General features: G+C 38.0%; 1 protein-coding gene across 1 annotated transcript in view; it reads left to right on the forward strand.

Annotated features, from left to right (window-relative positions):
* The window catches only part of DTHD1 (death domain containing 1), a 70,854-nt gene that overhangs the window by 43,348 nt on the left and 2,471 nt on the right, over positions 1-25,035 (forward strand). Inside the window, 3 exon segments of the mRNA XM_032631975.1 lie at positions 11,182-11,240; positions 11,906-11,978; positions 16,364-16,577. Of these exon segments, the coding sequence (XP_032487866.1) occupies positions 11,182-11,240; positions 11,906-11,978; positions 16,364-16,577 (346 nt within the window).

Raw genomic sequence — 25,035 nt, forward strand, 5'->3', positions numbered from 1 at the left:
TGTGCTATTTTTCAGGAAACGGAAGTAGTCACATTATATGGAGCTTGGCATTAATGAAAACCACACTATGCATACATTTATGGACGTGGCATAAATCAGGTGAAGGCATCTGTCAAAACTCAAAGTGTTTTCCACAGAGAAGGCAAGCAGCACATATTCATATATATGTATATAGATATAAACACGTACATATTCACATACAAATAATTATAAGATGTGACCTTAATGTACTATGTCTGTTTCCCAAAGATGTGAAGATATCGCCCATTACTTCATGCTTGTGAGGATCTCTTATTTTTCAGCCTCCATATTCCATTCATTCATATATTAATTCATTCAACAAACACTTCTTGTCTTCATGGGCCAGGCATACAGTGGTGTTCCTATGTATATGGTCTCATTCTTCCCTTGCCTCGCTACAGACTACTCTCAACTCAGAGGGCAGAGTGAACCTTTAAACCATCAGCCAACTCCTGCTTCTGCTCCAAACCCTGCAATGACTTGGTTTCAGTTATCTGCATGGCTAACACCTTCATCTCCTTCACTTTGATCAAATTTCATCTTCCTTCTGAGGCCCACCTTGATTCTATTTCTTATTGCAATCAGCTGCAACACACACAGCCTGACACTCCTTATCCTCCTTAAATTGCTCTGATTTTTTTTTTTTGTTTTCGTTTTTTTTTTGTTTTTTGCGGTACGCGGGCCTCTCACTGTTGTGGCCTCTCCCGTTGTGGAGCACGGGCTCCGGACGCGTAGGCTCAGCGGCCATGGCTCACGGGCCCAGCTGCTCCGCGGCATATGGGATCTTCCCGGACCGGAGCACGAACCCGTGTCCCCTGCATCGGCAGGCGGACTCTCAACCACTGCGCCACCAAGGAAGCCCCTGCTCTGATTTTTTTCTTTCTTTGAAAGCATTTTTATCTTTGAACATGTATTTCCTCATTCATTATGTTTCTCATAGGAGCACCTCCACTCCACAACCAGGACATAAGTTCCTTGAGGGCAGGGACCTTTATCTGTTTTGTTCAGCGATGAATCACAAGGACCTAGAATAATGTCTGGCATATGTTAGGTGCTCAACACGTTTGTTACATGGGTGAATTCATAAATAGAGCTTGCATGTTAAATACCAAAAGTTTAAAGAGGGACATAAGAAGCATCAAGAAGAAAAGTAAATTAGCACCAGCGGATAGACAGAATTCACAGTGGACACTTACAGACGGGATGGCCAGTAAGGGCTGCACTGTGGAGGTGTCTTCTGGGCTGAGGAGTTACAGTGACAAGAGACCTGTGTGCTCGTGCAGCCAGGAGAGCACCCAGGGAGGCAAATGGCAAGCACCCCAGACTGCAATGGGCATAAGCTTCTCATCAAGGACTCGAAGGAAGACTATCTAGTGAATGCACACATGAGGGACAGAGAAAAGGGGTGAGCTTTGAGAGACAAAGAGGGTCCTGGTGTTAGTTCACATTTCAATATGATCTTCTGAAAACGATCACATAGTCAATACATGTGAAAATGTATGGCTGAAAAGAAGGATGATTTATCTCTAAATTTTTCCTAAGTTATGCTTCAAACTTCCTCATTTTTACAGAATATTCAAGTCAATTCAGTTCACATTATGTCTATTTGTGCTTTGGCAGAAACAAGGCAAGTTTCAGAGAACTGTCAAAGATTATTTTAGGTGGCAGGAAGTGGCATGCGTGTGTGCTTTTGAAATCAAGTCACATAGGTGACTGTCTGTGCTGTTCCGTTATTTGCACCAGCTTGCGTTGTGGCTGCCTTTGAATGCTGACTCTTCCTGTCTGCTCAGAGGCTTTGTTTTGAAGGAGAGAAGGGCTCCAGGTGGCTGCTTCTGTGGACTCTGTTTGAGGCTGCAGCATCCCAGTCATACATAACCTTCACATTTACGTAAGCCAGCTGTTGACCCAAGTTTTGCTTAGCCTGAACTTCCTCTTTTATTTTTAAACTGAACTCCTGACATGTGATTTCTAGTAAAGAATGATACTGCTTCAACACTTACTTTCTCACCACATTAAATAACTTGCTGTGTCAAAGGGAGGAAGCATGCAGAGGCTGATGCGACATGCAGTTCTTCAGAATCACCACTTTCTTACCACTTTGGACTTTCATTGCCATATCCCTGCCCTGCCAGGGTTGACTTTCCTTTCTTTCTTCTTTTTCTTTTGGCCGCACTGCGCAGCATGCAGGATCTTAGTTCCCCAACCAGGAATTAAACCCACGCCCCCTGCAGTGGAAGCATGGAGTCTTAACCTTAACCACTGGACCTCCAGGGAAGTCCCTTGACTTTCTTTTCTATCTGATTATTTTTTTTTCCCCTAACGATATTAACTACTAGAGAACAACCTTGATTAAATAAATGAGAAGTTTCCCACTACTGAAAATTTTTACACTCACAGGCACTTCAATTCTACCCAGGCTTTTTAGTTGTAATAGTTTACGAAATTATATTAAGGTTCAACAATGAAATGGAACTTTTAACGCTATTGGTAACTATTAAGAAAGCAGATTAGAAAAAGCATGGATCTTAGAAAACCTGTAAGAGAAATCAGGGTTGTGTGTGTTGGGGGGAATGATGAATTTAAAATAACAATAGTGAATTTAAAATAGTAATTTAAAATTTTTTAATAAGTTAGTTTCATGCTTTCTATACAAGAGTTAATTACAATACTATGTTGCTTCATACTCCACCCCCTACCAATTATAGAAGAAAGTCACTAGAATCTTGGTAAGTAGAGTTATCATGTCAATTTCTTTAACCTGTGAAAGTTTTAAAAGCCTCCTCACTCTTCCCAGTGTTTCAATGCTGGCGCCCCTGGCACTGCCCAGACATGCCCTTCCTACCTGTAGTCTAAACTTCCTCTAAGCCATCAGAATGATCTTCAAAGACACAGTTTTGACCATGTCAGTGAAAAATAGACTTTATATTGTACATGACATGTGAAAGGAAGAAAATGAGCAAAACTGGTTTAGTCAGTAACAGGATACTGCATTCTTTTTTGGAAAGTGCTTTGCCCACCGATTTAATCAGAAGAGAACCTTCCCTTCTCTTTTCCTTCTCCTTCCTCTTCTGCTTCTCCCTCCCTTTCCTTGTCCTTCTCCCCCATCTCTTTCCCTCCCTCTTCCCCTTTCTCCATCTCTGTCCCTCCTCCTTAACCCTCTGTCCATAAAAGGGAAGGTTTTCTCTGCTCAGTGGGCAGTATAACTAAACCAAGAACCGTGCACTGTTTTGTTTTGTCATATGACTTTCAATAATTCTTTTTTTTTTTTCTTTTTTTTTTGCAGTACGTGGGCCTCTCACTGCTGTGGTCCCTCCCGTTGCGGAGCACAGGCTCCGGACGCGCAGGCTCAGCAGCCATGGCTCACGGGCCCAGCCACTCCACGGCATGTGGGATCTTCCCGGACCGGGGCACGAACCTGCGTCCCCTGCATCGGCAGGCAGACTCTCAACCACTGCGCCACCAGGGAAGCCCTCAATAATTCTTTCATAAAGGAAGCACATACATTCTTTCCTGTCTGGGAAAATGTAACAAAAATAGGTAATTGATGTATTTGGATATATTCTGTTAAAATTGTAACATTTAATAAGTAAAAATGATGTTCATTAATTTCAAACAATTTTCTAGTTCATGAACTACAAATCTTTTTTCTCCTGTAGCTATATCAGCCCATGTCAATGAACAATTACTAATTAATTGTTAATTACTAATTAAGTGCCTACTATATACATATTACTCATGTATTATTTCTTTTTAGGGCCCTCCTAAAAAGAAGGCACTTTTATATATAATATATTTTATATATATATATATATATATAAAGTAATACATGTCAAAGTCCTAGCTTTCAAGGAAATTACACTCTGGTGCAGGAAATAAAGCATAAACTTTTTAAAAGTTATAAAACAATGCAAGAGATAAATAATTGAATACAACAATACAGTAATATTACAAGACAGGAACTGCTGATAAATTGCAAATAAGTGGCCAAGATGGCAAGTACAGAAAAGAGAGTGGTTCCGGTGGGCTGAGGTGACTTGGGGACACTTCACAGAGCAAGACACATGTAGAGAATATTTACGTTCTGGAGAGGAAGAGAGAAAGAGGCAGTGGGTTCCACATAAGAGGGATGCCATGAGCTGAAACTTAGAAGTAGCCAAAGCACCAGGTGTGTTTCAAGAAAGGACAATGAATAGACCTATGTGGCTTGAGTGAAAGATTTGGAAAATCATATTGGAAAAAAGATGGGTAAAGATTATGGAGGGCCTTGAATGTCTTATTTAGGTCATCCAAATGTCTCTGTGAAATTGTTATAGGGGGATCCTTTAGTCAAAATTTGTCAAAAGAATGTGATTGATTTCATGATATAGAGATCATGTGCAAAGAAGAGATTCAAACCAGAGATACTTAGCATATGAGTAAACAACAAAATCTCTCAGCCACTGGTATTCTTGGAATGACTCTGGCCATAACTGAGGATGAAGAAGTAGGTATCTAGTTTTCGTTGAGCTCATACTTTGTCCTATAGGTAGAGGCAAGTGTTTGGAAAATTTTAACCAGGAGGGTGACATGATCAAATTTTGTTAGCATATCACTGTGACGCCTATAAGGATAAATTAGAAAGCGATAAGCTTAGCAACAGTGAAATAATGGGCTAATGAGGTAGTACTTGGAAGAGGTGGTGATGGCCTGATGTTCAGACCATAGCAGTAAGGATGGCAAGTAGAGAGCAGAATTGGAGAGAGATTTAGGACTTGGGATCAAATGGACTTGGTGATAGAGTAAACACATATGCGGGTTGGTGCACAGAGGGCACTGGGAGATGGAGGAAGTTGTGAAGTGGGTGCTTCCTAGGATGGCTCCCAGGACACTGGTTTGTGCTGCTGTCCTATGATACAACTTTGTGTTTCACTGACTTTAGTTTGGGAGTATGTTCAAACTTGCATCTCATCTCTATTCCCCCTAATGTTGGCCCATCCAGTAGATGATTGCAACTTTCTCCTTGAAGGCCTATCACCAGTCCCCTTTTCTACTCTAGGCTATACAAGTGATAGAGTCGTTTTTCTCAAAAACAAATATGATTTTCACTCTTCTTCTAAAACTTCTCAATTGGCATTTTCTATCTCTTGATCAAAGTCCAAGCCACTTACCCTGGCCTATAAGGCCCTTCACAAAGCCCCACAACTTACCCTTACAAACCCTTCATATTACATTTACCCAACTAACATCTTTTGCTCTAGTTCCACTTAAGGCCTCATTTCTTTTACATATTGTGGTCTTAACTGCCTCGTGGCTCTTCCCACTGCTGCCCTGTGACAGCACTGCCTCCATACTTAGCTCTATTATTATTCTCTTTAGAAGAAGCCCTTAAATTTCCCAGGCAGGATAAGGTACTACACTGTATCTGCAACCAAAACACTTTGAATATGTACTAACTTATGGTCTGTTATAATTTTAATTCATGTAATAAGAAAAGTAATGAAAGAAAAGTAATGATAATAATAACTAATATTTATTCCCTGATAGTAACTTGATAAAGCGTTTACGCCTATTAAGCCATTTACTAAAAAGGTCAGTGGTTGAAGAAACTGAGGTACAGAGAGGTTTGCTCCAGAGGAAATAAGTAGAGAATGGCAAAGCTACTGTTTGAACCCAAGTTTGTCTGATTCCAATGGTGGCACTCCCAGCCACTATACCCAGTGTCTTCTTTTGTGATAGAGTTCCTCAGGGCTGGAAGCATAGCTCATTAAATTTTGTAATCCCATCTCTAGTACACATTCCATAATGTTTTGTTGAACTATTAAAGAATAAATGAATGCATGCTGGGGAAATTGATAAAACAATTAAAGGTGGAGTCTTAACAGCTGACAAAAGCTTTATGTGCTTCCTTTCCTAGCTAACAGTTACATTTAGGAGTAGCTTTTCATGCCTACAAAGGAATGATTAATGTGGGGGTTTCACATACTCTGGCCAGATATGGGAGGAAGATGTTTTGTAGCTATCCAGGCCTTTCCTGGCACATTCACATCACCCTTTCTGTCAGAAAGGCTATTCCTATCTAGAAGAAAAAAAAAAAAAAATCAGGAAATTTAAAAAATCTGTTAGAATATTCTAGAAAGAATTTTACTCAGAGTTGAGCAGGAAACTTGACAGGTCTTCATGACTGACAAAATCTTGTTGGGATTATAATTTATAAATGAAACAATAGAGAAGGTAGAAACTTATGCAAGTTCTAATAGTGCTGTGTATCTTTGATTTGTTTGAATTGCCTTTAAAATCAATATGGTCTCCCACATAGCTGCATTTATGCATCAAAATCATCTGCTTTGGCCAGAACTGCTTGGAATAGTGAGCAAAATTTTAACCATATTCACCATAGTTAACACTGACAGAGTGCTTGGTAAGTGCCAGGCGTGTTTGAAGTATTCTCTATGCATTATGTCATTTAATCTTCACTGCAACCCCACGTGGTATGTCTACTGCTTCATCCTTTGGTAGATTAAAAAATGAATCTGGAGACATTAATTTAGAAATTAGGTTTACCTATTCCAGACTGCTTTTGACAACTTTCCTTTACTGATTCCATGTGTATTACATATATATTTCCTGAATTATCCAGACCTTGCTTACTTTATACCTGCACCCATCCCTAGGGCCCCTTCCTTCTATCTCTGCCAGCTCTTTAGATCATTTGGGGTGTCTTGAATTGGTCTATCTGGTTTCCTGGGTTTCTTAAAGCTGTCTTCTTCTGTGACTGACTCCTTCAAAGGCTGAGAGATACTTAATCCCTTCCTCTTGACAAAGTCATAATCAAACTGAAGCCTTAAAAATAGTCATTTTCTAAGGAGCAATTGAAAAAATAATGAAGAAACAAAATGTAAGTTTGGCTGCAGTAAAAAGGTGTACAGTTTTAGGGCTTCCCTGGTGGCGCAAGTGGTTGAGAGTCCGCCTGCTGATGCAGGGGACACAGGTTTGTGGCCCGGTGCAGGAAGATCCACATGCCACGGAGTGGCTGGGCCCGTGAGCCATGGCCGCTGAGCCTGCGCATCCGGAGCCTGTGCTCCGCAACTGGAGAGGCCACAACAGTGAGAGGCCTGTGTACAGCAAAAAAAAAAAAAAGAAAAAAAAAGGTGTACAGTTTTAAAACTAAGAAAGATCTGAGCTAAAGAAAGATATGGATGGACATTTCTTCTGGGATTGGTAACAGCCTGATTTCACTTCCAAAAATCTTAATTCCTAGATTTATTTCCAAGTGAGACCACTCTGGGTCAGTTCTTCTTGCTCTAAACTCAGTTTTTACTTTTTTTCCACGGTAGTCTTGCTTCTCCATGGGCTTATTCTGGTCTTTAGATCTTTCTATGTAGAAGCCCTTCCTTTTATTGTGTGGACCAAACCTACAGGAAGTCTGCACTGAGTGTGTAGTTAAAATAATGTCTGTGATGAAAACAATAACAGGATATTTATTAACTGATGCTGGTGTCTTTTAATCTCTATATATTTATTTTAAAAGGTGTGTGTGTGTGTGTGTGTGTGTGTAAATTTTCAGAGGCACACAAAAATAGAGGAACTATACAATGAAGCTATGTGGACCCATCACTCGTCATTTTTCTGCCATTCTTGTTTCATGTAATAGGGTTTTTTGTTTGTTTGAGTATTTTAAAGCAAATCACAGCTATTCTATAACTTTATTTGTAAATAATTCTATAAGTTTCTTTAAAAGGTAAGGACTTTTAAAACAAACAACCACAAAACCATTGCAAAACCCAATAAAATTAGTAGTTATTACTTAATAGCGTCTACTACCCAGCCCTATATTCACCTACTGATTTACTTTTCTCTTTTTACAGTTAATTTGTTCAAAAAAACATCTAAAAATTGTCCACACATTGCATTTGGTTTGTGGGTCTCCTCCACCACTTGCTGAATTCTCAGTGTAGGTGACGTCCTTTACAGACATCATCTTAATTAGCCTCGTAGCGTACTTCAGAGGTAGGAGCCATCATCTTTGTTTCACCAGTCTGAGACTTTAGCAAGAGCATTAGATGGGTTTGCCTCGACTTGTATAACCTCACGGGGACAGAGGCTGTGTGAGGACCCAGTATTCAAAGTCATTCTTCTCTCATGCTTTTCCACTTCCCCATTCCTTGTGCAAAGCCGGGTCTTTTGTTTCCTTATGTCTGCCACTTTTGTCACTATGTCTATAGCCTCACATATCGTTTGTCCCCCTTCAGTGTGTTTGACAAATCTAGATCTTCCAGAGAGCCAGAGTGCTTGTACCTTTTGCTGAAACTAATAGAGCAAACCATAGCCTCAGATGGTGGCTTCCTTTGTTATCTGGAATTTTTAGCTCTTGAGGCAGATATCTATCATCTTGGTTTTAAATGCATAGTCACTTCTAAACAGCCCAATAAGTTCCTCTGTTCTTTCCACATAGTGACATCAGCTCATAGCTCCTCATTTTCGGAGCAGAGATAATGGCCATCCCTTTAACGTGATGAAGGCTCCAGCTTTCTCTGGCTTAGGTTATGAGTTCGCATTCCTTGCTTTTTTTGATGATCTATCACTCAGCTGCCCTCAAAATGTTCTCTATGGTTTTAAAAGAACACAAATACTTTCCATGCATGTTCTACAGTAAAAGAGAGTAAAAGATATGATTCCTGGCAAATAAAAGTCAATGCTCAGTCATGTTTTTCCTAAATTTTGGAATTGTAAGTGATTTTTTTTTAGGACAATAACATACCAGCTTTGAATAAATAGATTCAGATGTAAGGCCGTTATTTTATTTTAATCCTTTTTAATCCATGATCTTCTGAGTAGATCTCAGATTGGTTCTTGCATGTTTTTTATCTCTCTCTAACACTTGCAAAACTTCCCTGTTAACAAACAGGGAACAACTCTCAGGCTCAGAGATCTTGACTGGCAAGAGAATATAATAGAGTTTTGCTTTAACTGTGTTTTAAGGTTTCCGTGTGTTTATACGTGTTATATAGAATTTCCGCCTATGACTGAAATATGGTTTCTTTTAAAAATGTAGCTGTGTAGGTAAAAAGTAATTCTAAAGAAAAATGTTAAGTAATAGCAGCTATTATTTTGAGTACTTATTACATATGGTGCCCTGCTCCAAGTTACATGATATGGCTAAAGGTTTCCTTTAATGGCACTATGAAGCAGATACTATTATCATGGCCATTTTATGAATGAGGCAAGCAAGGCACAAACCTATAAAATCACAAGGTTAAAGGTAATGTGATTAGGAGTTGAGCTCTTTCCCTCCATCTAATACTGCTTCTAAGTCCAGAGCAGTGATGATGATATTTGTGAATGGTGAGCATAATGCAAGAGGTACTAGAATGGCCTAGGGAAAAACTTACCTCACATCCTTCACTTTATGTATGTTTTAACTTATAGGTTATAAATAAAGGATCCATAGTCTTATAAATGTTAGCTTAAATATTATATCTGCCACTTAGTGTGTATGTTTTTAGTCAAACTATTTTATCTCTCTAAACCTCAGTTTTCTAGGGAACCTTCCTACACTGTTGGTGGTAGTGTAAGTTGGTGCAGCCGCTATGAAAAACAGTATGGAGGTTCCTCAGAAAACTAAAAATAGAATTACCATATGATCCAGCAATCCCACTCCTGGGCATATAACCAGACAAAACTATAATTCAAAAAGATACATGCACTCTTTTGTTCATAGCAGCACTATTCACGATAGCAAAGACATGGAAACAATCTAAATGTTCATCGACAGATGAATGCATAAAGTAGATATGGTACATGTATACACTGGAATACTACTCAGCCATAAAAAAGATTGAGATAATGCCATTTGCAGCAACATGGATGCAGCTAAAGGTGATCATACTAAGTGAAGTAACTCAGAAAGAGAAAGGCAAATACCATATGATATCACTTATATGTGGAACCCAAAATATGACACAAAACAGAACCAGACTTATGGACATAGAGAACAGAGCAGTGGTTGCCAAGGGGGATGGGGTTGGGAAAGGGTTGGATTGGGAGTTTGGGATTAGCAGGTGAAAACTATTATATATAGAATGGATAAACAACAAGATCCTACTATATAGCACTGGGAACTATATTCAACATTCTATGATAAACCATAATGGAAAAAAATATGAAAAGAGAATGTGTATATATATATATATATATATATATATATATATATATATATATATGTATAAATGAGTCACTTGGCTGTACAGCAGAAATTAATACAACATTGTAAATCAACTATACTTCAATTTAAAAAAATAAACTTCAGTTTCCTCAGTTGTAAAGTAGGTATAACAACTACCTCACAAGGTTATAGATGTACTAGACTCTACCAAGATTATATATTTTCAGTTATTAGAATAATTACTGGTACATTGGTAAGTAGTTAAAATAGCAGTTGATATCATTATCTGGAGGCAATAATATTTATGATTTAAGTCAGGGCTTTAGACAGACCTGGATTTCAAGATTAGTTCCATGTTACCTTGGAGAAGTTACATCTGTGAAATGGGGATGACAGTTCTTCAGACTACTGTTAAGGGTTTGGAATGAAATAATACAGTTACACATTTAGCTCATTTGTTGGCATCTACCCTGCCTGGTATTCTCTGAGCTTCTTGGCTCTGTGGTTTGGTGTCTGACATTAATTTGGGGGAAACCCTCACTCATTATTGCTTCAAATACTTCCGTTTCTTTCTCTTTTTCTTCTTCTGGAATTCCTATTATCCATATGTTTTCATAGTTGTTTCACAGTTTTTGCATGTTGTGTTTTTCTCTTTGCTTTTCAGTTTGGGGTTTCTGTTGAGATATCCTCAAGCTCAAATTCTTTCCTCAGCTATGTACATGTACTGATAATCCTTTTAAAGACAGTCTTCATGTCTCTTACAGTGCTTTTGATCTCTATTATATCTCTTTGGTTCTTTCTTAGAATTTCCATCTCTCTGCTTACATTGCATATCTGTTCTTGTATGCCGTCCACTTTTTCCACTAGAGCTCTTAGCATATTAATGATAATTTTAAAAAATTCTTATCTGATAATTCTAACATCCTTGCTATATCTGAGACTGTTTTGATACTTGCTCTGTCTCTTCAAACTGTGTTTTTTGCCATCTGGTATGTCCTTGTAATTGTTTTTCTTGATAGCTGAATGTGATGTACTGGGTAAAAGGAACTGCTGTAGATAGCCCTTCTGTGATGTGGTGGTAAGTGTGAGGGCAGGGAAGTGTTCTATAGGCCTGTAACTAGGTCTCAGTCTTCAGTGAGCCTGTGAACTTCAGTCTCCCTGATTCTCAGTCTCAGTCTCCTCCCCACCCCCAGCTTTGGAGGGACAGGATGGCTAGAGGGGCCTGAAGTTGGGTATTTCCCTTCCCCAGGTCATTTAGGCTCTGATAAAACACCAAAAGATTAGGCTTTGGTTAAATAGCTTCTTCAGAGGGCAGGCCTGGCTCAGAAGAACAGAGTGTTTGGGATATTTCAGAATGCTTCCTCTCCCCTCTCCCTGCAGGAAGCACAACGGGATTTTTTTCAGGTGTTCCTATGAGAACCCGATTGAGCTCCTGGAGGTAAAATTCACAAAAGTGTGGAAACTCCCCCCCATGATGGGGTCCCCCTGGAGTTTACAACTCTTGGAGTTATCCGTACTGAGCCTCTAGCAGTTTATCAATTTTGGTTCAGGTTTTCCTTACCCTGGCCCTAGTTCCCATGGTGGTTTGTGCTTGTGGGTTTCTGCTCTGGTAAGTTGGGATTCTCTGTATCTGCCTGTCAGTCTCTTCGAATTGGCACAGAGGTTGCCCTGTGACCTTACTTCTCTGATAGATTTAAAGAGAGTTGTTGATTTTTCAGTTTGTTCTGCTTTTTTACTCTTTAGGACAGAGTGGCAACTTTTAACCTCTCACATGTTTGACTGGAAACCGAAAGTCCTAGCCCACTTCTTCATGCCAGTATGTCCTCACCCAACACTGATATAAGTTCTTATTTGATTTGTATTATGTTGGAGCCATAACTGAAGCACAGAGTTTTTTATGCTGACATTAATCTTTTGTATCAGATTACTTCTTTGATCAATATTCTAATGTATTTACAATGTAAAATCACTAAGAATCTTATAGGAGTCATACATTATAAATTTGAGACTCTACAATTTATTATTGTGATTCAATAAATGAACTCAAGCAAATGTCAACTATTACTTAGTTGAAGAGGTCTCTATATGAAATAAATACAGAGCAGAGTAAGCAGTGAAAACTGGTACTTGGTTGGCTATGGTATTGTAAAGTCTGGTAAAATCTGTGGTAAAGATACATGGAAATATACTAATTATGCACATTCCCTTGTTTATTATTCATACCACTCTCACTTCTATATCTTCTAACTACAAAATAAATGACCTATTTATCAGAAAAATCTACAATAAGTGCGTGGAGGTGGGAGGAGTATGGGGGTTAAGGCTGGATGGAAGAGTTGTTGCCACACGATATTAGAGTAATCACCTGTGAAAATCTCTTCATGGATAAGTGCCTTAGGGCAGATGATAAAAATGCTAATGCCAGCATCACATTTTTTGTTGTTGGATGTGTTACAATGACATTTAGCTGTAAGGTTGGGAAGCACCCATGTTAGGTGGTGCTTCAGGTATCAGAAAGTTCTTAGCATGTTACCTTACACAAAAACTGGTTCTTCAGTAGAGACTCTAAGAGCCAGTAGGCAGGTAGAAATTAAAGAAGAAAGCGCTACCACTTGTTATTTCTATATCCATCAAATAGAAATAGTATATTCTTGTATGGTGCCCCTGAAATTAGTGACCACCCAAGTTACAATTTAAAATAGGATATTGCCATTGATCTGTCGATGGACATTTAGGTTGCTTGCATGTCTTGGCTATCGTAAATAGTGCTGCAATGAACATTGGGGTGCATGTATCTTTTTAATTATAATTTTCTACAAATATATGCCCAAATGGAATATTACTTAGCCATAAAAAAGAATGAAATAATGTCATTTGCAGCAACATGAATGGCCCTAGAGATTATCATACTAAGTGAAGTAAGCAGACAGAGAAAGACAAATATCATATGATATCGCTATATGTGGGATTAAAAAAAATACAAAAGAACTTATTTTATAAAGCAGAAATAGACCACAAACATAAAAGACAAACTTATAGTTACCACAGGGAAAGGTGGGGGGAGGGATAAATTAGGAGGTTGGGATTAACATATTTACATTACTATATATAAAATATATTAACAACAGGACCTATTGTATAGCACAGGGAACTCTTTCTCTCTCTCTCTCTCTCTCTCTCTCTCTCTATATATATATATATATATATATTTATATATATATAAAACTGAATAACCTGTGCTGCACACCTAAAATTAACACCATAATTGTAAATCAACTATACTTCAGTAAAAGTAAAAAAGAGATAGGATATTGCTCTAGGTGTCAAGAATATCATTGTTTCCTACTATCCATTGGGAAACAATGATATCACACATATTATGATAGCGCAGAATGGGAAACAACTGCCCTGGTGGTGCAGTGGTTAAGAATCTGCCTGCCAACGCGGGGGACATGGGTTTGAGCCTGGTCCAGGAAGATTCCACAGCCATGGAGCAACTAAGCCCGTGTGCCACAACTACTGAGCCTGCACTCTAGAGCCTGTGAGCCACAACTACTGAGCCTGCGTTCCACAACTACTGAAGACCACGTACCTAGAGCCTGTGCTCCACAACAAGAGAAGCCACCACAATGTGAAGCCCCAACACCACAACTAAAGTAGCCCCTGCTCAAGGTAAACAGAGAAAAGCCCGCACGCAGCAACGAAGACCCAATGCAGCCAAAATTAAATAAATAAATTTACTAAAAAAAAGAAAAACCAAACAAAAAAACTTCCTTCATTCTATCACACTTTACCATACAACTTACATACCAAGAGGGCTTAGGGTGGCCACTAATGGAGAATTGCTTTGCTTGGGAGAAAAGTAGGAGAGATCATGGGCTCCATAAAGAGTAGGTCAGAATGGTATCACTACTGGAAGGATCCAGCAGAACGGTGCTGGGACTGCAGTAGAACACACTTGTGGTGACCACTGATGTGGAACAACTGTGCTTATGTGCTACCTTGGGAGCAAAAGTGTGGTATGGGTAGAAAACCAACATGGTGTACTACGTGGTAGTGCACATGATAGACTCCATGATAGACACAGGAAGGAAACTCCTGTGCCCACAAAAAGAGCGTGGATGGCTGCATTTCCTGGCTGAGCATTGTGGTGTATCTGGTGGAACATATGGATACCAAGAGAGTAAAGCCCATAGGCCAGAAATACCTGGAGAGGACTTTGCCAGAGTTGGAGTTCCTGCGTGAGGAGGAATGCACCAGAACTAGGTCATCTGTATGACACCTATGGGGCAATTTATAAATCAGAATTATTTTTATTACTGTATCTCTATAGCATTAGGACTAAAGTGAAATCAGAATTTCACTTGGTCCTGACATGATATTGAAAAATCTTCAATACTTCTTGGATAAATATATTTCTTTCATTCTTCCATGCATTTGCTGGGGTACCTTTGGAATGCAAGTTGATAATTGTAATTCCTACTTGATTGTGCTTTTCTAAGTGGAGCCACCATACTTCGCTATCAGAAACACCTGTGTTATAAATGTGGCCTTGTCTGAGACCAATTCTATCAAAGTGTGGCTTACTTTTTTGCCTTTTTCTCAAGATTCATTTTTATGAATACTAAGCTTTGAGAATACTGCCTTATTTTCTCAGTGAGTAGAAGACAAACTCCTTGGTGGGAGTGGTAGCCAAGGGTGAGGTAGAGATCTTGCAAAGAGTAGTAAAGAGTTGCAATGTCTTCTGTAGGGAATGGTGGAAGGAATCTCCAGGGATACATAAAAATATTGCTGAGCAGCCCTGGTGCCCAGCTGAAACTACAGACTTTAAATTTGTGGTGATAATAATCTTCATAATTGTCCACAGAGAGTCCTCGAAGTTATCAGGAATTGATTGAGGGTATGGTGTGGTAACCCTGTGGTAAATAGAAGTGCTGATATAAAAGAAAACACAGAAAATGATACAATAGGTTCTACCAGTGGCATGACTGTAAGAGGTGCTAAAATGATTAAAGAAGACAATTTACATCATACAAATAAACTTATTTAAGACTTCATGAAGTGGACAGTCTCCTTTCAGAGAACTACAAAATGGGGCGGAAGTCAAGAAACTTTCATAAGATAAAGAAAAAGAACAAAGATGAGACAAATAGAAAATATCTGATTGGCTGGGGTCACATAGTCACTCTTGTTGGGGGTGAGAAGGCCAGAGCTGGCTTGCCTTTGGGGACTGGCTGACTGGATACACTGCCTTTCTGGTCAAGCAGAGTATTTACAGGGACATGAATGTTTGCTGATGTGGCAACCTTGGAAAGGAGCTTTGTTTCAGTAGAGGCACAGCGTTGTGATGAAAGGGGCCATGACACTCAGAGCTCTGGTTGACCTCTAGGTCAACTGCTTGCCCACCGCTCTGTGCTCAGGTCCACACTTTGATTCTAAAGTAGCAGGGGAAATGCGGCTCTTGGACAATCGTGGAAACTGGCGGAACCAGGAAAGTGAAAGTGCTGGGGTCTAAGGAATATTTTGAGCAGTTCCTGTTTCCAGTCATCAGCAAGAGGCAGGAGACTATTGTGTCTTGCACCAGAGTGCACAGGAGAGCATATAGGCAGAATAGGAGCAAGTTGTAGAGGATGGACCATATATTCATCCAAATAAAAACCCAGGTGGAAGCCTTAGAGAAAAGCACTCTGAGTCATCTCAGAATCCAGATGATGGAATTGAGGGCAGATTGACCGAAAGGTGTGAAAAGGTGGGAGAAGGCGAAGGAAACTGCAAGATAGCAGAGATAGATGTTGGCTGACCTAGTCCAGTGGATAAAGAAAAGCAATTGTCTTGAAAGAGGGTCAGCCATTTATAGATAATGGATTCTGGTCAAGCAATGGAGACTGGCTGACAACCTAAAGAAGCTGAAGCAAGAGAGTCTTTTTTCTCTCTGTTTACACACTGTCCTCACTTACACTAAGGTTCTGCTATGTGTCTGTGGTTAATGACCTCAATATGAGTTGTAAGTGTCAAAATTTTTGTTTGGGGAAGTAACTTTTATTTGGAAAATGCCCTTACATATGAGAATTAGTGCCTAAGCCTCTTGCAGTGGTAAGAGAAACTGCAAGCTTCTTGTAGGTATCTTATAATCAATTTGTTCCTGGCTTTGGGTTACTTCTAAATTTGAGGTACTTTGCTCTTTCTTGTGCGACCAGATAGCTCCCTGGAATGTTGGGTCTGTGTGTGGTGGCTCATGAGACTCACAGATGGAGTTCTCCTAGCTCTGGAGGTGCCAAAGGAGCTGCATTATTATTGGAAGATGATTTCATGCAGCAACTGCTAAAGAAGCTGAACAGGGGACCAGACTCCTACTGGAGTGTGAATGGGGCTGACTTGGCTAAGATTGATGAATCAGAAGAAGGGGTGGAGGATGGTATTGTCTGTATTTGGGGACTTTAGTTTCTGTGTGAGACCAAAGAAGGAAAGATGTATTTTGTTGAAAATTTATATTTTGTGTGACACACTATCTGATATAATCTGTCTGGCCAGTTTGTTTGGATAGCCTAACTCAGCTTTTTTGACAAGGAAACTAGAATAGGAGATGAGATCTTGGTATTCTGTACAAGTTGATGTTATACTCTGATACATTTCAGGGGATTCTGGGCATAAAATGAAAGAGATATTTGCAAAGGCCCTTGAGGGGCTGGAGAAGGAAAGTGAGAACTATCTGCAATGGACACTAACCTGGACAGGGAACAGGTATCTTCAGGGTTCCATAAATTGTCCAGCTATAAACTCATTTGAGTAGCAGAACTGACAGTTATTTGAGATCAAAACTTTACGATGAGGAAAAAAATTATTATGTTAATAAAATTATTTATTTGATTGAAAATAAAAGGATATAAAAATTACTGAAATTCTAATTGGGGAGGGAAAACAAACATATGCGAATAAGAATATATGAATGGCGTTGATGACAACACAAGACAACATTGAGTTAAGAGATAAATTGAGTGGCAGTGCGTAAATTCACAAATAAGAAACCAGGGACTAGTGTAGTTGATAAAAGAGGTGGAATTTGACCAATGGCTTTGTAAATATGGTAGGATTTGAAGGAGGAGATCATTCAAGTCAAGAGAAGGTATCATATAACAGTTTTTTACTATCCTATGTGTATATGTCAATACCATGTAAAGCATGGTGAAGAATTAATATAGGAACAAGATACCTTATTGGCCCTCAAAGAGATGGCAGTCTAACAAGTACAGCCAAGACTGATCATGGCTGGTTCTTGGAGTGGTGTAAAGATACAACAAAAGGAAACTTTAAGATGTGCCATGGAAAACAATGTTGGGTAAAATAAAGGTTGTGCCCAAGTCCAATTTATTGGGTTGCACACAAAAGATCAAGCTGGTACATGTATGATCTGAACTAAAAAATGGTTGGCTTAGTTTTAAGAATTCAATAACAGGGTTGTACTTAAGAAGGATGGAAAGAATAGTCAGTAATTGAAGGAGTCTTAAAAAACAGTGACCTGTAAACTTCAAGACACATAGCCCTTCCAGGTGTGAGTGGCTGTCTTTGGTTCCAATCTTTTAAAACACTTCTAAGTCAATGAGATCTCTGTTGTGCTTTGCAGCATAGATAAGACATATCTGTACATATCCGAGTTATTTATTCTTTTATAACTGATGCCCTTGAAAGACTTATAGTGAAAGAAAACTGCCACATAAGCCCCACTATACCCTTTTACAAGGTATAATGTATATTACTGAGAACTTGAGAGCCAGGTTTAAATTTGCCACACAATCTTCCTGAGCAGTACATGTTGACAGTGAAATTTTAGAAACTGCATTAAGCAAAATAAAATATACAATATTAACATAAAATCAGGTTACCTGAGGGGGAATAATAAAAATTCCTTTAGCAAATAGTAGATCTGAGAAGATGCAACAGAATAGCACTTTTTGATTGGAAGAAGGGAAGTAGGGAAAAATTAAAGCCAGTCCTGCTAATGAAGGCATCCAAGGAAACACATGTAGATACAGAATCTGTGGGAGGGGACACTCCAGGACAAACAGAGGCTTCCCTGTTTGGCTTGGAGCTGACCCTGAGTACCAGTGAAATTTAAAAGGTGGTATGCAAGGCAAAAATAGTGCACAGAAAAAAACCATGGGGAAAAAAAAAGAAAAGGGAAGGGAAGGAATAGGAAGGGGGCACTGAAAATCCCTGAATAATGAGGCTATATGGGAGACCAGCACAGTGCCTGGAAGTGTAAAAGAGCCCAAGATTTCCTGTGCATCCACAATCCACTGCTTCTGTGGTTGGGCACCAGATAAAGAATGTGGCTTGAATTTTCACGTATGTGAACAAAATACATAAACACTAGAATCACTCTCAGTGCATCAAGGTGCTATGAGATATCTGCGAAGAAAGAATGACTGAGGGGGTAAATTGTTTACACAAAGAAAAGAAAAAATCCAATGTGCATCTCTTGTCCTAGACTCAGTTCAGGTCATATGCCTGTTGATGGGAATGATAGAATCTGCTGCACTATTTAAATTGGCATTTCTCAATTTTTTGAGAGGATTAAGTACATAGTTTCATATCTAAAGAAATTCTATTCACTTATTTACAGAGCTACAGTATCAATATACTTAAATTTACATTGTTCTTATGTTGATTCTTAAACCTCCTCCCATTAAAACTTCTTAATGTAAGTTTTTAAAAAATTATATAAATTTCAGGTGTACAGCATTATAATTCAACATGTGTACACACTACACAGTGATCACCACTACAAGTCTTGTTACCATCCATCACCATACAGTTTACCCTGTTCACCCATTTCACTAACCCTCCAACCCCCTTCTTCTATGGAAACCACAATTCTGATATCTGTATCTATGAGTTTGTTTTGGGTTATTTTATTTGTTCCTTTGTTTTGTTTTTTGAGATTAGACATATGAATGAAATCATGTGGTATTTGTCTTTCTCTGCCTGAATTATTTCACTTAGCGTAATACCTTCAAGGTCCATCCATGTTGTCACAAATGGCAGGATTTCATTCTTTTTATGGCTGAGTAATACTTCATTGTGTATATATATACCACACCTTCTTTATCCATTCATCCATCAATAGACACTTATGCTGTTTCTATGCTGCAATAACATAGGGGTGCAACTATCTTTTCAATTTAGTGTTTTTGTGTTCTTTGGATAAATATCAGAAGTGGAAATATGGTAGTTCTATTCTTAATTTTCTGAGGAACCTCCATAATGTTTTCCATAATGGCTGCACCAATTTACAGTCCCACAACAATTAGGGTTCTCTTTTCTCTGTATCCTCTCTAACATTTGTTATTTCTTCTCTTTTCAATAATAGCCATTCTGATGGGTGTGAGGTAATATCTCATTGTCATTTTGATTTGCATTTCCCTAAAAATGTTGAACATCTTTTCATGTGCCTGTTAGCCATCTCTGTCTTTGTAAAACTGTCTGTTCAGATTCTCCACCCATTTTTTTTTTTTTTTTGGCGGTACTTAGGCCTCTCACTGTTGTGGCCTCTCCTGCTCCGAAGCACAGGCTCCGGACACGCAGGCTCAGCGGCCATGGCTCACGGGCCCAGCTGCTCCACGGCATGTGGGATCCTCCCGGACCGGGGCACGAACCAGTGTCCCCTGCATCGGCAGGTGGACTCTCAACCACTGCGCCACCAGGGAAGCCCTCTCCACCCATTTTTAAAATCATTTGTTTGTTTGTTATTGAGTTGTATGAATTTTTTAAATGTATGCTAGATATTAACATCTCATTAGATATATGATTTGCAAATATCTTCTCCAGTTCAGTAGGTTGCCTTTTCATTTTGATGATGCTTTCCTTCACGTTGCAGAAGTTTTTTAGTTTATATAGTCCCCATTTGTTTATTTTTTCTTTTGTTTCCTTTGTCTTTGGGTCAGAGCCACAAAAACATAAATAAGAATGATGTCAGGGAGGTTACTGCCTATGTTTTTCTCTAGGATTATTATGGTTTCAGGTCTTACATTCAAGTCTTTAATCGATTTTTAGTTCAGTTTTGCGTATGATGTAAGACAGTGGTCTAGTTTCTTTCTTTCTTTTTTTTTTTTTTTGCATGTGGCTGTCCAGTTTTATCAACACTGTTTATTGAATACACTATCCTTTCACCTGTTCTTTGCTCCTTTGTCATAATTAATTGTCCATATTTATGTGGGTTTATTTCTAGGCTCTCAATTCTGTTTCATTTATCTGTGTGTCTGTTTTTATGGCCATACTATACTCTTTTGATTAGCTTTGTAGTATAGTTTGAACTCAGGGAGCATGACACCTCCAGCTTTGCTCTTTTTTTTCAAGAATGTTTTGGCTATTTGAAATCTTTTGAGGTTCCATACAGTTTTTGGTATTATGTGTTCCAGTTCTGTAAAATGTGCCATTGGAATTTTGATAGAGATTGCACCGAATCTGTATATTGCTTTGAATTGTATGGACATTTTAATAATATTAATTGTTCCAATCCATGGACATGGAATATCTTTCCCTTTGTTTGTGTCTTCAATTTCTTTCATCAGTGTTTAATAGTTTTCAATATACATGTCTTTCACCTTGGTTAAATTTATCCCTAGATATTTTATTCTTTTGATGCAATTGTAAACAGGATTTTTTTTTCTAATTTCTCTTTCTGATAGTTTGTTATTAGTGTACAGAAATGCCACACATTTCTGTATATTGATTTAGTATCCTGCAACTTTTCTGAATTCATTTATTAGTTCTCACAGTTTTTTGGTGGAATCTTTTGGGTTTTCTATATACAGCATCATATCATCTGCAAATATGATAGTTTCAGTTCTTCCTTTTTTGGTTGGATGTCTTTTATTTCTTTTTCTTGCCTAATTGCTATGGTTAGGACTACAATAATATGTTGAATAACAGTAGTGATCATGAGCATTCTTGTATTATTCCTGTTCTTCAAGGAAAAGCTTTCAACTTTTCACCAGTGAGTATGATGTTAGCTGTGGGTTTGTCATATATGGCTTTTATTATGTTGAGGTATGTTACCTCTATACCTACTTTGTTAAGAGTTTTTTTAATCATAAATGGATGCTGAATTTTGTCAAATTCTTTTTCCACATCTATTGAAATGATCAAATGATTTCTATCCTTCATTTGTTAATGTGATTCTTCACATTAATTAATTTGTGGCTATCGATTCATTGAATCATCCTTGCATTCCTGGAATAAATCCCACTTGGGTTGTGGTATATGATTATTTTAATAAATTGTTAGATTCAGTTTGATAATATTTTGTTGAGGATTTTTGCATCTACATTCATCAAGGGATTTGGTCTGGATTTTGTGTGTGTGTGTGTGTGTGGTGTGTGTGAGTGTGGTGTCCTTGACTGGTTTTGATATCAGAGTAATGCTGCTTTGTAAAACAAGTTTGGGAGTGTTCCCAACTCTTCAATTTTTTGATAGAGCTTGAGAAGGATAGGTATTAAATCTTCTTGAATATTTGGTAGAATTCATCTGTGCAGCCATCTGGTCCTGGACTTTTGTTCGTTGGGAACTTTTTGATTACTGCTTCAATCTCCTTGCTTGTAATTTGTCTATTGAGATTATTTCTTCATAATTCAGCCCTGAGAGATGTATGTTTCTAGGAATTTATCCATTTCTTCCAGATTGCCCATTTTTTGGTCATATATTTGTTTAGAATAGTCTCTTGTGATCTGTTTTATTACTGTGGTATCAGTTGTAACTTATCTTCATTACTGAATTCACTTATTTGAGTGCTCTCTCTTTTTTTCTTGGTTATTCTAGTTAAAGATGTGTTGATTTTGTTTATCTTTCAAAAAAACAGCTCTTAGCTTCATTGATTGTTTCTATTTTTTGTCTCTATTTCATTTTTTTCTGCATTGATGTTTATTATTTCCTTCCTTCTACTAATTTCCTTCCTTTTACTTGTTTATTCTTCTTTTACTAGTTCCTTTAGGTATAAAGTTAAATTGTTTATTTGGGATTTTTCTTGTTCTGGAAGTAGGCCTGCACTTCTAAGAATTTCCCTCTTAGAATCACTTTGCTTGTGGCTTCTCCATAGATTTTAGTATGTCTTATTTCTTCTTTGATTTCCTAATAATCCATTGTTTGTTTGGTAGCATGGTGTTTTAATCTTTACATTTTTGTGGGTTTCCAGTTTCTTTCTTGTAGTTGATTTCCAGTTTTATGCCATTGTGGTCCAGAGAAGATGCTTTGATAATATTTCAGTCTTCTTGAATTTATCAAGACTTGTTTTGTGGCCTAGCATATGACCTATCCTGGAGATTGTTCCATGTGCACTTGAAAAGAATGTGTATGCCGCTGCTCTTGGATAGAATGTTCTGTGTATATCTAGTAAGTTCATCTGGTCTAATGTATCATTTAAGTTATTGATTTTCTATCTGGATGATTTATCCATTGTTGTAAGTGAGGTGTTAAAATCCCCTAGTATTGTTGTATTGCTTAAATTTCTCACTATAAGTCCATTATTATTTGTTTTATATATTTTGGTGCTTCTCTGTAGGGTACATATATATTTATAAATGTTATATCTTCTTACTGGATTGATCCTGTTATCATTATGTAGTGCCCTTCTTTGTCTTTTATTACAGTCTTTGTTTTTAAAGTCTATTTTGTCTGATATGGCTATAGCTACTCCACTTTCTTTTCATTTCAATTTGCATGGAATATCTTTTTCCTGCTCCTTCATTTTCCGTCTGTGTGTCCTTTCTTCTGAAATGAGTCTTTCATAGGCAGTGTATAGATGGGTCTTTTTTTTTTTAATCCATTCTGCCACTCTATATCTTTTGATTGGAACATTAGGTCTATTTGTATTTAAAGTAACTATAGGTATGTACTTATTGCCATTTTGTTAATTGTTTTCTGGCTATTTTTATAGGGTTTTTTTTGTTCTTATCTTTTTCTCTTCCCTTGTGTTTTGGTAGTTTTCTTTAGTGTTTTGTTTAGATTTCTTTCTCATTTTCTTTGTGTATTCACTATTTTTTTTTCCTGTGGTTATTGTGAGGCTCACATAGAACATTCAATGTAAATAGTACCCTGTTTTAAGTTTGTACCTACTTAAATCTGAACACATTCCAAATCTTTATCTTTTACTTCCCACCCCCATTTTCTATTTTGATGACACATTTTACATCTTTTTATTTTATGTACTCCTTAACTAATTATTGTAATTTTAATTTTCTACCTTTGTCTTTACCCTTCATACTTGCTTTACAAGTTATTGATCCACTACCCCTATTATATATTACCTTTTCCAATGAGATTTTTACTTTTGTATGTTTTCTTACTATTAATTAGTGCCATTTCTTTTCAGCTTAAGGAAGTCCCTTTAATATTTGTTGCAGGGCTGGTTTACTGGTGATGGACTTTAGCTTTTGCTTATCTGGAAACTATTGATGTTTCCTTCCATTTTGAATGCTAAGCTTGCTGGATAGAGAATTATTGGGTTGGAAAAAAAAATTTTTTTCAGCACTTTGAATATATCATGCCTTTCCCTTCAGGCCTGCAAAATTTCTGCTGAGAAGTCTGCTGATAGACTTATGGGGGGTTATTTTGCATGTAACAGTTGTTTTTCTCTTGCTACTTTTAGGATTCTCTCTTTATCCTTAACTTTTACCATTTTAATTGTAATGTGTTTTGGTGTATGTCTCTTTGGGTTCATCTTATTTGTAAATCTCTGAGCTTCTTGGACCTTGATGTCTCTTTTCTTACTCAGAATAGGGACGTTTTCAGCCACTGTTTCTTTAAAGAATTCTTCTGGTTCTTTCTCTCTTCCTTCTCTTTCTGGGACCCTGATAATGTGAAAGTTATTCCATTTAATGTTTTCCTAAAGGTATATTTACTTTTTTTTTTTTTTTTTTTTTTTTTGTTTTTTTGCGTTACGCGGGCCTCTCACTGCTGTGGCCTCTCCCGTTATGGAGCACAGGCTCCGGACGCGCAGGCTCAGCGGCCATGGCTCACGGGCCCCAGCCGCTCCGCGGCATATGGGATCCTCCCGGACCGGGGCACGAACCCGCGTCCCCCTGCATCGGCAGGCGGACTCTCAACCACTGCGCCACCAGGAAGCCCATATTTACTTTTTAAAATTCCTTTTCTTTCTTTTTTTTTTTTTTTTTTTTTAATTTTTCTGCTCAGTCTTGGTTTTCTATTGTTTTGTGTTCCAGGTCAGTGATTTGTTCTTCTACCTTATCCAGCCTGCTGTTGAATCCCTTAAGTGTATTTTTAAGTTCAATTATAACTTATGTTTAGTATTTTATTATATTTTCTGTCTCTATTGAAGTTCTCACTGTGTTCATCCATTCTTCTCCCAAGTTTGGTGAGCATCTTTATGGCAATTATGCAGAACCCTTTATTAAGGCAGTTGGTGAATTCACTGAGGGGAGGGGACAGAAATAGAAGGGCCTGAGATAGGAAGCAGTAATTCAGCACAGTCAGGAGGAAGACAGTCAGCAAAGGGAAAAGAGAGGGAAGAGGAAGAGCAGGGGCAGGCCAATGGAACCCACGGGAAGGAGTAAAATGCTCTGTGGAAGTCGGAGAAGATGTAGACTGAGAATCAGTTGCTGTAAGTAGTATTTAGGAGGGCTCTAGAAAGATTGGAAAATAAGGCTTTAATAGAGTTTTAAAAGAGGATATCAATATCTTGTGATGAACCATAATGGAAAAGAATATGAAAAGAATATATATATATATATCTTAATCACTTTGCAGTACAGTAGAAATGAACACAACATTGTAAATCAACTATACTTCAATAAAATAAAGTTTTAAAAAAGAGGCTATATAACCTCTAAAGCAAGGGCTTAAGGAGTGAGTTGATAGTGATG

This window comes from Phocoena sinus, chromosome 5, assembly GCF_008692025.1.
Source record: "Phocoena sinus isolate mPhoSin1 chromosome 5, mPhoSin1.pri, whole genome shotgun sequence".
Lineage (NCBI taxonomy): Eukaryota > Metazoa > Chordata > Mammalia > Artiodactyla > Phocoenidae > Phocoena > Phocoena sinus.